The sequence below is a fragment of the Pomacea canaliculata genome, linkage group LG2 (assembly GCF_003073045.1).
Source record: "Pomacea canaliculata isolate SZHN2017 linkage group LG2, ASM307304v1, whole genome shotgun sequence".
In the NCBI taxonomy this organism is placed as follows: Eukaryota; Metazoa; Mollusca; class Gastropoda; order Architaenioglossa; family Ampullariidae; genus Pomacea; species Pomacea canaliculata.
Genome location: NC_037591.1, coordinates 11,331,950 through 11,345,519, shown reverse-complemented (window position 1 = coordinate 11,345,519; position 13,570 = coordinate 11,331,950). Strand labels below are relative to the sequence as shown.

Sequence of the window (13,570 nt, the reverse complement as noted above, 5' to 3'; positions counted from 1 at the left end):
GTGCTATAATTTGTGTATAGCTTCTTTATCATCCTATGCTATACAGTTTTTTTAAAATTTCTGTTAGTGTGTTTACTTGTTGATGCACACTTCTGTGACTGCACATTTTATTTTAGAATGTGCATTCACTGTTTTATTTTTTTTCTGTAATATTACTTTAATTGGGGGATCTTTTATCTCTAAGAAAAATAATTTTAACTTATAAAGTGTGTATATCTTGTCGCTAAACTAAACTGTACTAAACTTAAAAGTACCAAAATTAAAATTAATCAAAATCAGCTGAAAATGCAAGCTGCTGCTGAAAGGTCCAAAGGTTAAAACACAAATTTTATGCTCCCTAAAAAAAACAACAACAGAGAAAGAAGAGAGCGCCCAAGACAAAAGCTGAACAGGACAGCCAACCCTCACTCTATTGGTGATAGGCACTAGCTGTTGAGCTGCCAGATTGCTCCTTTGCATAATCACATTCTTCCTCAACTCACCAACACGCGTCATAGGCCCTTCCAAAAAGGAATCTTCCCATCCAGGCTCTCGCTGTGGTTGCGTTGTATTTGTGGTTTCTGTAGCAGGGGTTGTTTTACTGAAAGGGGTTGCTAACCCCATGCCCAACCCTTCACCTTCATCCGGGCTTGGGACCGGCAGGTTACATGGGAGGTTTCCAGGAGGAGTTGTATACACATGCTTTCTTATGTGTATCATAAAAATCTACATAAGCGTAAATGGTGTGTGAGGAATTTTTTCTTTTTCAAGGTCTCTGGAAACCAAGTTAGCACCAACACAATTAATTATTTATCAGACTTGTAGTGTTTGAAAAACTCATAGACTGGAGAATATTTATGGCACCCGATGTACGCCTTCTCAACTGAGCGTTCAGTTTTTTTTTTGTTTTTTTTTTTTGGGGTGGGGGGGTTGTGGACCTTCATGCTGACAGTGAACAAAGTTCACATTTTTGCCTCTTATCATTTTTGGAATGGGCTTTTCTTTTTTTTAACTTTTAAGGACATCAGCATTGAGTAGTGACACTGGGAGGAACAATGTCTATCTTTGAGATATTGTTAGAGAAAGAGTATGTGTGTGTATCTTACATGCTGCTGGTGATGAGCTATGTATACCACAAAAAGAACTAATTAACATTTTCATTAAGTTTCTATAATCCCATTTATAACATTAGTTTAACAGGCATGAAAGCTGTCTGGGTTAGTGTCAGTGTAGAAGAACCAGTGTTCTCATCTCTTTTTCTTTCCTTTTTGTCTTTTTTTTTTTTTTTTTTTGCTAAATAATATTTTTGTCCCAAAGAATACTGTTGAGTTAGTATGTAGCTTGATACTTCCTGTCTTTAATTTGTGGACCTGTCATAGTACTTGGTCTTTTGCAACTACTACCGTCGACATGAGCAAAAAAAAAAAGCAAAAGCCAATAATAATGAGTAATAATGACAAAAAAAAAAATGAACTGTGTTATCTGTCTACGCAGGTCTTAAAGTTCCCATCTTACTATACACCTTTGCAAACTCTGGTAAAAGATAAGAAATCTGAAGACACGATCTGGTATCGCGAGCCTTCGTACATTATGACTGTCGGTTGTTCTGCTCATAAACCTTACTAATCCTAAAGACCCGAAGTCATATTGTCTGTGGATATTCAGCTATGAACATGAACACTTGCATGGCATCCCAGTCCATTTTGTGTTTGCTTGTCCTGGCACAGTGGACAGTAAGCTGCCACGGACAAACAAATTTCTTCGAGCTCGAGGATCTGAATGTCACAGAATGCGAAGATTTTCAAAATAAAATGATTATCGAACTTGAAGGACAGCTGAAGGACGTGGAGCTCTCGCTGGCGGAGGTGGAAAGAAACATTGTGCAGCTAACAGATGCGCAGACATGGGAAACAAACGTCAAAGACCTTTGTAAGAACACATTCTGATTTATTGTATCGTTTTATTATCTACTCATCTTATTGGGCTATGTATTCTTTAATACTTTTATCATTAGCTCTTAATGTGTAACAGTAGGTGAGGATGTATGAAACTGATAACTTCAGTTATGACGTAAAGCATATATATATACTAGGATTAAGTTGTTTCAAAAGGCTCTTTTCTATACAATAATCAATAATGTGAAGTGCATGTAAAGAGTATTTTCTTCCAAAGTTCTGTCATATTTGCGTATATGCACTAATACACCTTCCTAAAAGATCTTATAAGATATTATAATAGTATAATCCAAGAACAACTTGTACTATCGATTACCTCTACTTTCCCACATCCCTGTTTTATCGATTTTATCGCTGAATGAATCGTAGAGATGAGAATAGAAATTAGCACTACAGTCTAATACGTTAACCTGACATCTTGATGTTCGATTCCCCTCTTCCCTCACTCTTTTTTGAAGATCGCATCTTTTTCACTCTTAACAGTGGAGAATAACGAGGGGCTGCTCAAATCCTTATTTGATGAAGTCACTTCTAAGGATGCCGTGAAATCACGAAGGGCAGCATGTGTCCTTTATAGCGGTATGTTGTTACATCTCGAATGCTCCTGAGGTGTGGTGGTGGTAGACGACGATTATGATAATAGAAGAGAATTTAAGCAGCAAGAGAAGACCAAGACAATGAACTGGAAGAGGAACACATTTAGATATTTAGACATGCGTCTAAGCTGTTTCACATCAGAGTAGGAATGGAGTGCTCGGACGTAGTTAGCTTGATCATTTGAACGTCGGAAAAACTATCGTTAGCTGTACTCATAGCAACTATCTTTTTCAGAAAGGGTACGACTGGTGAACGGACATACCCCTGCCGAAGGCCGGGTCGAAGTGTGGATAGGATCCACTTGGTCCCCTCTGGCAGAAAATCTGTATCGCAAGAAGGAGGCGGATGTCGTGTGTACAGCGCTTGGATACAACGGGTAACACACATCAAGGTGGCATTACACCCGACTAAGCACACGATTATAAGGTCAACGGAAGAAGAAAAAATGGTACTAGTCATAATTACACACGCCCAGACAAAAACAAGCAACATCAGAAAAGAAAGAATAAATATAATTTCTTCTTTTCAGGCTGAATGCAGCCCCCACAAGCTATGTCATATTTGGCGAGAGCAGTGATACCACCAACGTGTTGTCTCCAATTAACTGCCAGCACTCCGCAGGGGCCATTTGCAATCCTCTTGGTATTTTATTATTAAACAGCTTTTTCGGTGTCAATGATGCCACTGCCACCTTTATTATTATTAGCACTAATATTGGCATCTGCAATAGTAGCTGTAATTCAGCAGAAGATAGTGTCCTTAAGGACTAATTAGTAAATGACGGACTAAAAATACTAATTAGTATTACTTTAATAATAAAATAAAGATGCTGATGATGAATATAGCGTCTTTTTCAGCTATCAAGGTGCGCTTTACAAACACGAAGCTTTTGATTTTTAGAAGCGAAGAAGTTAAAGTTATCACGAGGTGGTAAAGAAAATCCATGAATCAAGATGTAGAATAGGCACGCTTCTAATCAACAGTGCAGTCGACCACGTGTACACACACATTTCACAAATCTGAACATAAAGCAGAAAATGTAGCGACAAAGCACACAAGGCGCGTAGATGATAATATATCAAGAGTTCGTGGTCCGTAGATGGGAAACAAAAAGAAACAATTGGAGACAAATAATCTCGTGAAACGTAAACAACCTCAGACAAGACGATCGAGACAAACAATAGGGAGCAGAGACCGTTAAGAACTAAATCTTTTAGGTCAGCTGGGAACAATTACGGGTTTACTTGTGTCTTTTACAATATTCATCGTGGAACAGTGCCAGCAAACGTCGATATACGCAAATATAATCCGAACTTCAAATCTGATTAACCGTCCTTGGTCACGTGAGGTGCGTGGGCTTTTGCGCATAATTGTCACGTGATGTCTGCAGGCCCCAAAGAGGCAGATCTCACAGCAAACAGCAACAACAAAACTCTGGTCTCTGTTTTAGCTGAAGACATTCGTCTTGTTGGTGGTCAGAACCGGTTCGAGGGTCGCGTGGAAATAAGAGTTAACGGCCAATGGGGTGCTGTGTGCGACGATGCCTGGGAGACAAATGACGCTAAGGTCGTCTGCAATGCTCTGGGCATGGGACAGTGAGTCAAGATATTCCAACCTGCTGATGCACGCATGCACTCTATTAAATCTTTGAATATCAAATGCATGCCAAGTCTCATCATCTTAATAAGAGCATAATTAATAACTATACTTCTAGAGCAAGTCGCGTGTGTGCTTTCAAAACAAATGGCTGACTTGTTACAACTTTTAAGTGATGTGCACGCGCAATGCATTCAGTTTGTCTGTGTGTGCACGTGCGCTGGATGGTATATAAATGTGTGTGTTTGCGTGTATGCATCTGTGCTCGCTAACTGAACGCTTTTGGAAGAGGGTTGCTTACTGTTAACGACAGACCAGACGATTCTCACTCTAACGGCTGTCGTATGTAGGAGCGGTGCTGCGGCCGCGGGCAATAGCTTGTTCGGCAGAAGCGCGGATCCCGTCTTGCTGCGAGGCCTGCGATGTGGCGGCACCGAATCTCACCTGCTGTCCTGCCAGGCGGACCGGATTGTGGGTGCTGCCAGCGACTGCAGCGCCAGTTCCGAGGCCGGTGTCATTTGCGGGGACTTTCTTCCTTGTAGGTAGTAGTCTGGAGCTGTGGCAGCTGGAAAAATGAACAATGTTCTCCCTACGCGTGCTCTCTCTCCCCCCACTCTCTCTCCATATATAAATATATATATTGTGTGTGATAGGGAGAGGGAGGGGGAGAAAAGAAAGAAAAATGTGTGTATCCATGTTCTATGGTACTAGATAAATGTGATTTACCATTTACGTTTGTTTGATTTATTGATAGACTGATAGAAATATATATTTTAAGAAAATGTCTCGCAGACCCTGTTCGCTTGGTGGGAGGATCTAGTCAGCTAGAAGGTCGTGTGGAAATAAGAGCGTTCAATGAGTGGGGAACCGTCAACCGTAACGGCTTCGACAACGCAGACGCCAGTGTCATCTGTAGGATGCTGGGATATAGTCCGTAAGTGCCACCTTTAGAAAGCTGGAACAAAACCCTTACGTGCCATTGGTGATGTGCTGAAATATAACTGAATTGTCGGAGAGTCATTTGTAGTGTTCATAACATGTAAGTTACCATTCGCTCCCACAACTCAACAAGGGACACAAAGAGCAGAGGGAGTTTATCAAAGTACTATACAGTGAACAACACACCGGCACTGTGAGAAGTATCACTCACAGCACGTGGAATTAAGAAAGATTCAATTATGATTTTGTGTGTGTGTTGATGATTCAGGCAAGGAGCAACTGCTGTGCGAGACTTGAGGTTTGGTGCAGGGCACTGGGCGAGTATGGTTGGCCGACCTCCGGTGTACCGGCAATGAAGACCATGTTCTTCAGTGCTACTCCTCCGTGGCTCTCGGCAAGGGGACCGCCTACCAACACAGCGAGGACGCCGGAGTTACCTGCCAGTTGTGTAAGCACTATTTAGTACAGTACATGTTACAAACAACAGTATATAAGGCTTCTCTTGTCCAGGTCAGCTAGTGTTGGAGGACTGCTCAGATAATTGCCGTATTTTCGAGATTCTCGCGTTATTTTTCTTTAAGGTGTATACATCTGACACAGCAATACACAGCCAAATCTGGATCGCTGCAGGAAAGGCTTAGCAATTCCCAATCAGCATACTGACTGCTTCTGTATTTCAGTTTTCACAAACGAAAGTTGCCTATGCACGTCGAAGTGTGGTGTAGTCTGCACTCTAAAAAATAAAAAACAAATGTCGGAGAAGTCTGTTTTAAGATTTGACGAAATTTTTGTTCCAGAGGAGCGCTTGAGGGCAGAAGAACGCTTTACAACGGGCTACGAACACAAAACATCTTCAGAAAGTTTCCAGCTTCCCATTGAGAGAATGCTTTGCTCCAAGATGAAAATTTCATACACACCACGAGATTAATTAAAAAGACTGTACAGATAGATTTTACACTCGTTTTCTATTAAATTTTAGAGTGTGTGAGAGAGAGAAAGGCTTTTTGTTTGTAACGCGGGAACCTCCAACTCAAGCGGGTTGAAATCCAAGTTTCCGGCAATGCCTGGTCAAAACTATGCTGCTGACAGCGAACAAAATCGTTATGACGCTTGGTATAAATAGCGAATGGATGATGGGCCTGATTGGAGGCTTGCATCTCCACCATAGATGCTTCGAGTGCTTCGCCGTTAATAGAAAGAAAAGACGAGAAAGAAAAGCAAAGGGACAGGATAGACGAGATAAGACTGCATGAAAAAGAAGTAGGGGTGGGAAGAGGGATAAGAAGAACATTCACTCAACACGGTTTTCATTTTATTTAATACAAGAAGAAGGAGCACGTGTCTATAAAGATGCCACGAACTGAAAGAGTCTACCATAACTGAATCAGAGGGAAGCCCTGCGAACCACCCTACAGAAAAAAGTAGAAGGGGTGGATGAAATCACCTTAGAGGTAAACCTATCCTGCGGGGAAACGAGCATCACGTATCTGACCAAAATCGTCAGAAAGTCCTTGAAAAAAAAAAACAAACAAATGATTGGCAGCTTGCAGTAGTGAGACCCATTTGGAGAAAAAGAAAGGCAGCAAGAATGATGTAGTACAAATAGAGGAATTTCACTCCAGAAAATGTGCGCCAAGATCCTGGCTGCTCCTCTGCAGCTTACTGATGACAAAGTGGAGGTATACTTTCTGTCGAAGAGAAAATGGTGTCTCTTGACCGAATGGCGGGTAAAATTGCAAATCTCTTATTTCAAATAACTGGTATAATTTTATGTATAATTCTTTTGTAGGAAAAGAAGAATGCTATCATACTCCATCATGTGCTCCGTGTTTCAGCTTTTTTTTTTTGCAAACCATGTCAAAAACCTAGATAATAAATGTTTCAGTATGTTTTCTTAGATAAAAAAGTTATTTTTAGTTGGACTAATAGTTGGAAAAGTGCAGATCCTTTTCAACTGTAAAGATGATTTCAGACAATGTACCGGTCGACGGCTGCTGTCGAGTAAAAGTCACTTTAATTGTTCGTGTACTGATTGCGAGTCCCTCTGATAGAGATAATGATAATGTTTTACTCCCACCTTTCCAGTGCCAGTGTGCGAAAATTAAGGAAAGAAACTTACTAATAAGACCAAAAGGTCAACAGAATAACCCAGTTTTAGCTAAGGAGATTCTTTATAAGTTCATTATTTGTTGAGAGACAGATCTGAATGTGTAGTATTGTTTTGCTTAGGCGAGTTAACTCCAAATTTGAAGCAGTACTCATAATCCTAGCCTATTACAAATTATATCAAATTTTAATAGCGCTTATAAAGACTCTTCTTGGTACAATGCCTGAACAAATGTAGCTCCCCACCCCCACAAAGCTCAGAATGGTAATGCATGTGAGAACTATTATCGTTTTCAAGAGGGGCTGAAAATGGCAACGGTACATAATGAGTTACAAAGCAAGCAAACACACACACACACACATACACACAGACACAGAAAAACTATCCACACACACACACACACACACACACACACACACACACACACACACACACACACACACACACACACACACACACACACACACACACTGTCAATCTCTTACAGACATACGCATACAATGTACGTATTCTTCAAACCTCTTTCTTATCTATTTTTCATCCCCTTAGCCCCTTTTGTTACGAGCGAATATCAGTGACAGCTGGCTGAAGCACTTTTTTGTAGACACGTGGTCAGTTCTCCTATCACTTGCGCTGTTCGACATTCAGCCCTTGCCACCCATCCAGGGTACATACGGTTTGTTAATCTCCTTTCAAGCAAACACACAATGAGGACTTCTTTCATTTTTCTTGCATGCATCGCCACTATTACCGTGGTGCACGTCGCTGGTGGGTCTGTTGAAGGAGGCCAAGGCTCTTGCAGTCCCGAGAAGGTCCACAAACTCCGCGAACTGCAGACCACCCTCTCCCAGAAACTCGCTTCACTTCGCACTGCCTGAAGAAGTTGGAAGACCTTCGCCGGAACAAGGGCTGGCAGAATCAAGTGACAAGCATTCGTAAGAAACTTTTCGCCTGCTGCTATTTTAACCTTCTAATATATTACAAATACATCTATGTTATTAGCACGTGATATCCTAGTTAGCATTAACCAAAATGCAATACAAAGCAAATACAAAAACGAAGATAAAGATAATGCTCCTATAAGTCATTAATACAAGTAAGTAAATGAAATTTGGGGTAAACAATGTGTATGCACTGTGTGTGCAGTACAGAGAAGTCAAAGTCTGCTCCACAACATCAGCGCCCATACATCTCAAGATACTGAGCGGACTCCACGCCAAGAACCCTGTACAGAAGAACGTATGTTGACATTTTGTTTTCTAACTCTCGTGTCTCTCCGGCTTCTCTTTCTTTTCTTCTGTTTCCTTCTCCACCTTTCATGCCTTACAGCAAATTTATTACAGCAGTCCTCTTGAACTTTAATGACACGTTTGCAAATACTCGTTTAATAGTTCCAGAGATAAATTCTATAAATTAATCTTCAAAATAAGTGACGAGGTTTGAAAGGACTAGTAGGACGCCAGTGTAAACGATTGGGTCCGTTCTTAGTGGAAGATACTATTACCACATAAATGGGTAAATCTCGAGATACACGCGTATCAAAATTTACCACGTGCAGAAAGAGATCAAAATAGTGACAAGGTTTGTACATATATACACCTAATTAACATATGGTCCCGGTTCTCCTTCCCAATGTAAATATGTCCTTGTAAAATCCTGACATCTGCGTTCTTGACCTTCTGTGACATAGACGCCGCGTGTGTATATATACTGGTAATGATAGTGTCTAGTGTCTATAATATTTTTTTTTTTTTTTTTTTTGCTCTGAGGTTTACGAAATCATTGAAAAAATGAACTCCACTCCAAAATCTATTAAACGATTTAAATTGTGACCGCAGAACGCATCCGCTTAACGGGAGGAAGGACTGAACACGAAGGGCGGTTGGAGCTGCTGACCAACGGTCAGTGGCGCAGCGTGTGTGAAGATGGCTGGACCCACCAGGACGCTAAACTGGTCTGCACCATCCTCGGCAACCCAGGGTAGGATAACATTTTCTAATTATTTTTTATCTCGTGTTTCAAGTTTGTTGCATCAAACTGTCATCTGTTCTATAAATAAAAACCAGACTCTCCAATTCTCTTCGAGCTGATTTTTATATTTGACACAAATTGAACTTCTGATTTACTTGGACAACGTGGCTTTAAATTTGTGATTAGTGACCTTACATTATGTTTCATACCTAGCCAACGTTTCTACCAATATATCAAAATTGACTAAATTCTCTACAATCTCTGTCTGACTTCAGTGATGCCGTGGCAGCAGTCGGGCGTGACGTGTTTGGTGTCGGCACAGACAGTGACGCATGCGCAGCCAACCCCGCTGGCCTCATCTGCAGCGGCTTTGAGTCGTGTAGGCGTTGTTGTTGTTTGATGAACATGCAATGTAGGAAGCTCTGTCCGTCGGGATCTCGTAGCTAAATTCTCCTTACATTTAGGTGACTTTTGTACTTACATTTCTGTGAAACATAAACATACTATATAAGAAAGCAAGGCACACACACACAAACGCGTAACATAAAGCTTTTTTTTAAAAAGGCAATACTCCACGCAAGATCTTTCTAGAAACGTGAATACTAACCTTCAGCTAACTTTTCCACAAAGCTTATCTGTTGAAAAGTTTATTTTTCGATATTGTGATTCGTTTGCAGGGGAGGTAACCAGAACGAGCTTCATGGCAGTACGCGTAATCATTGTGTCCTGGCCATGTCATGACTTTTTCTTTCTTAGAAATATTTATGATTGACCTCTGACTCGTGCAGATCCTGTCCGCCTGGTCAATGGCTCTCATGCTAACGAGGGTCGGGTGGAGATTCAGATCAACGGGGAGTGGGGCTCGGTCTGCCACAGCAACTGGGATGTCAACGATGCCAGCGTTGTCTGCAGAATGATGGGATACACTGGGTAGTCACTTAGTCTCTTCTTCTTAGCTACAGTTCAGCTTTTCACGACACTCGAACGTCCCAGGTTATGGCTAGCGAAAGAGATGGGCATAAAAATGTAATGTATTATGAGAAGGCTGACATCATTATGTTACTTTCATTCTGTCACGTTTGATGTTTTCCAGGATATTGTTATTTTTCACATCTTGGTCCTAAGGGTTCTTCTTAATTGGAAAATGTCGTCTAATGTTTCACCAAGTTTGTCAAAGCTATTAATGCGGGTGTCAGGAAACTAATGGTTTACAACGAACGTTCATTAGAGTAAAAAAGTGCTCAACATGTCAACTTGTTTGCCAATACAGTGCTATTTGTGGACACATCAAATTTAACGCTTTCGTGCATTGTCCGGTCAAAAATGGACTTAAGTGGTTAAGTTTCACGTCTTAGTGATATGTTTACGCAACGTGTTTACTTCTTCCATAATTTATTTATACCGGTAATATTTCGGTTATAGATCTTGTGTTAAAAAAGGCATAGCTCACACGATTCATATGCCTCTGTGTGTGTGTTTGTGTGCGCGCAGTGAAAGCTATCGTGATAAAATAAAAACAAACAAACAAAAAACCACAAATTTCCCTGATTACAGATCCATGCCCAAACATTTTTGAAAGTTGCTGTCTTTTTTGCAGGAGACCTGTGCCGGTGGGCCAGGCTATGTTTGGTGAGGGGTCAGATCAAGTGTGGGCACGTGATCTCCAGTGCATCGGCACCGAGAAGCACCTGCTGCATTGCCCTGCATTATACCCGGCGGGCTATCGCTCCAAGTGCACTCACAACATGGATGCTGGAGTAATCTGTCCTAACTTTCACTACTGTGAGTGTGTGTGTGAGAGAGAGTGTGGTTGTCTGAGCGTTTCCATGTAAATAAGTTTAAGACAGAGATGGAAAGACAGACATGTAGATAGTGACATTGCACATCGATTATTGCAGATATTTTTTTATTTCACACTGTGATTAAATAGTAATCATAATATTAGGATATGTAAAGCACATTTCCCCCTGCAGGTGCAGGCTGTACGTCTATAGAGTTCTGACCCTTCGCATAACAGTCTGAGGGGATCAGCTCTCCTTGATATTGTTTATGTTTTGTTGTGCTTCGATTTGGTTAAAAGTGATGGAACTTCATGTTCACATGTGCTTCTGCTGCGTTTTCTTCCTTTTCTGTCTAGTTTTCTAGGACGCTTGTCTTACACATCTAGTATGTCTACAATGTTTGATTTGGTACTTCTAGCTAGCGTGTCTGTCACATGTCTAGTGTGTCTAGCACGCTTGTCTAGCTGATATACAGCGTGTTCTTTGCTGCTTCTCGTTTTGCTGGAAAGACTAAGACCTTGACTGTTCCTCGTGCTGCAGACCCCATTCGTCTACAGAACGGCTCTACGTTTGCTGAGGGCCGTGTGGAGATTCACATGTTCCACCAGTGGGCCACCATCAACAGCTTGAACTGGGACGACAAAGACGCCGCAGTAATCTGCAGAATGCTGGGACACAGCAGGTCAGAGTACTTCCCTCTCTTTTTCCCCTCACGAACCATCATCCCGCCTCCTTCCAGAAAAAAGTAGATATATTTCCAGTTCTACGCGAAGCTGTCGAAAAAGACCAAATGTCTGAAATGTAAGAGAGATAGTACGTCTAAATGGATCTGTTTGGTGAATTTCGGAAATGTCTGCGCATTTAAAAGAAAATTCATTCATCTGGGATGTAGTTTTAAAGCTAGGGGGAGGCAGGCGTTACCATGGGGCAACTAGGAATTCAAGGAAAATCAACTTTGTCCGAAGTTATCCAGACCCGCAGGTGTTGTCTTGACACCAAAACAGTATTTTTACATTAGCGGCAAAGGTTTCCTAGGGTAAAGTGAAGTAGTGTCCATAGGGTCTGGACATTATAATGTTGGATACAATACACTTCTCCTTGAGTTCTCCATGTTGCCCTGAGAAATGGACTTTCACTTCATTACTACGGCCCCTAGTATGAGTTATTCCTTCAACAATTTATCCAGCAGCCATCTAACGGAATTATTCCTTTTTTTTTTTCTTCACAGCGCAGGAGCACAGGCAGTAAGGAACGCCCACTTTGGGGAGGGAACGGACGGTGCCCCTCTGCTGAGTGACCTGAGCTGTACCGGGGAGGAGGAGCACATCTTGCAATGTCCATCCAGCAGAGTCATCGGCGTCACGGGATACCCTCATTCTCAAGACGCTGGCGTCATCTGTCGTCAATGTATGACGTAAAATACATTACATTGTCACACATTATGACGCAATAACATAAGTAGACGCTACTTTTTACGTAACTTTAGTGTCAAGTGCAAAATGTTATGAGTGAGAGATGTGTGAGATGAGCTCAGTGTAAGCGAGACAGGAGAAAATGAGACAGAGAGGAGAGAAAGATATTTTCTGTCAAGGAACTGTAGACACGGGTATATATAGTGGCTACCCATCTCTTTCTTTTTTAGCCGTGGTCAGAAATCCCAGAGTATATAAAGAGCTTGGCAAAACGTAGCAGACAACACCTTCTGTGTAGTGTTTGCCTAACATTAAGCGAATGCAGGAAGTTTAGCAATCTTTTCTACTAAAATTTGGCAGAACTATTAAGCAGAATGTTTTGTTTTTGAGTATGCTACATTTGAATTTACCAAATAGATTGTTTTCGTTTGTGTGTGAATGCCTATATATATATATTCTATATATTTTATCTGTAATATAATTTGTTTATCTGACTGTTGTACTCATCACATTTTCTGTTTTTTTCAACAGAGCAAGGTAACATCATCAAAACATAGAGTACCAATAAGCTCGACATGAAAATAAAATGGAAGAACCACTCATGAAAATACATCTCTACATATGCAATGTCTAGCGATCTAGCAACTTTTCTGAAATTGAATAATAAAAAATAATTCCGAAGCACCAAAAATAGCAAGTCTAACCCTGTCTATGTTTTTATTTTCAGAAAAGATCCGCTACCAGTCACAAACACTTACAGCCACAAAAAAGTGTGAACAATCAGCTTTTTGACATGAGGAATTTCTAACACTATTGCTACATTATTCCAAGTCAAGCAATATGTAAAGAAGACTCATCAGACTTGCTTAGTTTCCTCGCATATTAAGCCTTCAGATCCGTGAAACTGGAGATGAGAATAAGCAATACAACATAAAAACGTACAAACACCTCTCAAAAAATGTATCTGGAATAAAAGAGACATACCAAAAACACAAAATAAATGTTTTGCTGACAATAAACTCTTGATGGTTTTTTTAGACACAAGACAACCCTTCACTCGATTAATCACAAGGTGGGAGATGCCCCGCGACACTCGACCCACTGTATGGGTCAAAGGATCTGACCTTTCACCTACACAGGCACTACGGACTTTCTTTTAGGGCACCAACCGAGGGGTTATATACACAAACAAGAAGAGCATTTTATTTTTTCCAGTGGTTGCAAAATACGTCG

General features: G+C 41.0%; 2 protein-coding genes across 2 annotated transcripts; both read left to right on the top strand.

Moving 5' to 3' along the window:
* The first annotated feature begins 1,472 nt into the window (after nucleotides 1-1,472).
* LOC112556467 (deleted in malignant brain tumors 1 protein-like) lies at nucleotides 1,473-6,014 on the top strand. Its single transcript, XM_025225500.1, has 9 exons — nucleotides 1,473-1,908; nucleotides 2,418-2,513; nucleotides 2,766-2,907; nucleotides 3,061-3,173; nucleotides 3,982-4,126; nucleotides 4,478-4,665; nucleotides 4,920-5,061; nucleotides 5,335-5,514; nucleotides 5,864-6,014. Exons 1-8 carry the CDS (start codon nucleotides 1,647-1,649, stop codon nucleotides 5,420-5,422), a joined length of 1,176 nt encoding a protein of 391 aa, XP_025081285.1. The 5' UTR covers nucleotides 1,473-1,646; the 3' UTR covers nucleotides 5,423-5,514; nucleotides 5,864-6,014.
* Nucleotides 6,015-6,126: 112 nt separating this feature from the next.
* On the top strand, nucleotides 6,127-13,040 carry LOC112557846 (neurotrypsin-like). Its single transcript, XM_025227925.1, has 10 exons — nucleotides 6,127-6,179; nucleotides 7,957-8,108; nucleotides 8,320-8,412; nucleotides 9,012-9,153; nucleotides 9,420-9,523; nucleotides 9,933-10,074; nucleotides 10,742-10,926; nucleotides 11,466-11,607; nucleotides 12,154-12,332; nucleotides 12,869-13,040. Coding segments are annotated over exons 1-10 (1,194 nt in total). The 3' UTR covers nucleotides 12,871-13,040.
* Nucleotides 13,041-13,570: the final 530 nt, after the last annotated feature.

Coding starts and splice junctions, on each gene's coding strand:
- LOC112556467 (XM_025225500.1), top strand. CDS start 1,647: ATGAACATGAACACTTGCATGGCATCCCAGTCCATTTTGTGTTTGCTT. Junction 1,909..2,417: donor AACAAACGTCAAAGACCTTT/GTAAGAACACAT, acceptor CACTCTTAACAG/TGGAGAATAACGAGGGGCTG. Junction 5,062..5,334: donor AGGATGCTGGGATATAGTCC/GTAAGTGCCACC, acceptor TTGATGATTCAG/GCAAGGAGCAACTGCTGTGC.
- LOC112557846 (XM_025227925.1), top strand. CDS start 6,127: ATGCCTGGTCAAAACTATGCTGCTGACAGCGAACAAAATCGTTATGAC. Junction 6,180..7,956: donor CAAAATCGTTATGACGCTTG/GTATAAATAGCG, acceptor GGTCTGTTGAAG/GAGGCCAAGGCTCTTGCAGT. Junction 8,413..9,011: donor AGAACCCTGTACAGAAGAAC/GTATGTTGACAT, acceptor TTGTGACCGCAG/AACGCATCCGCTTAACGGGA.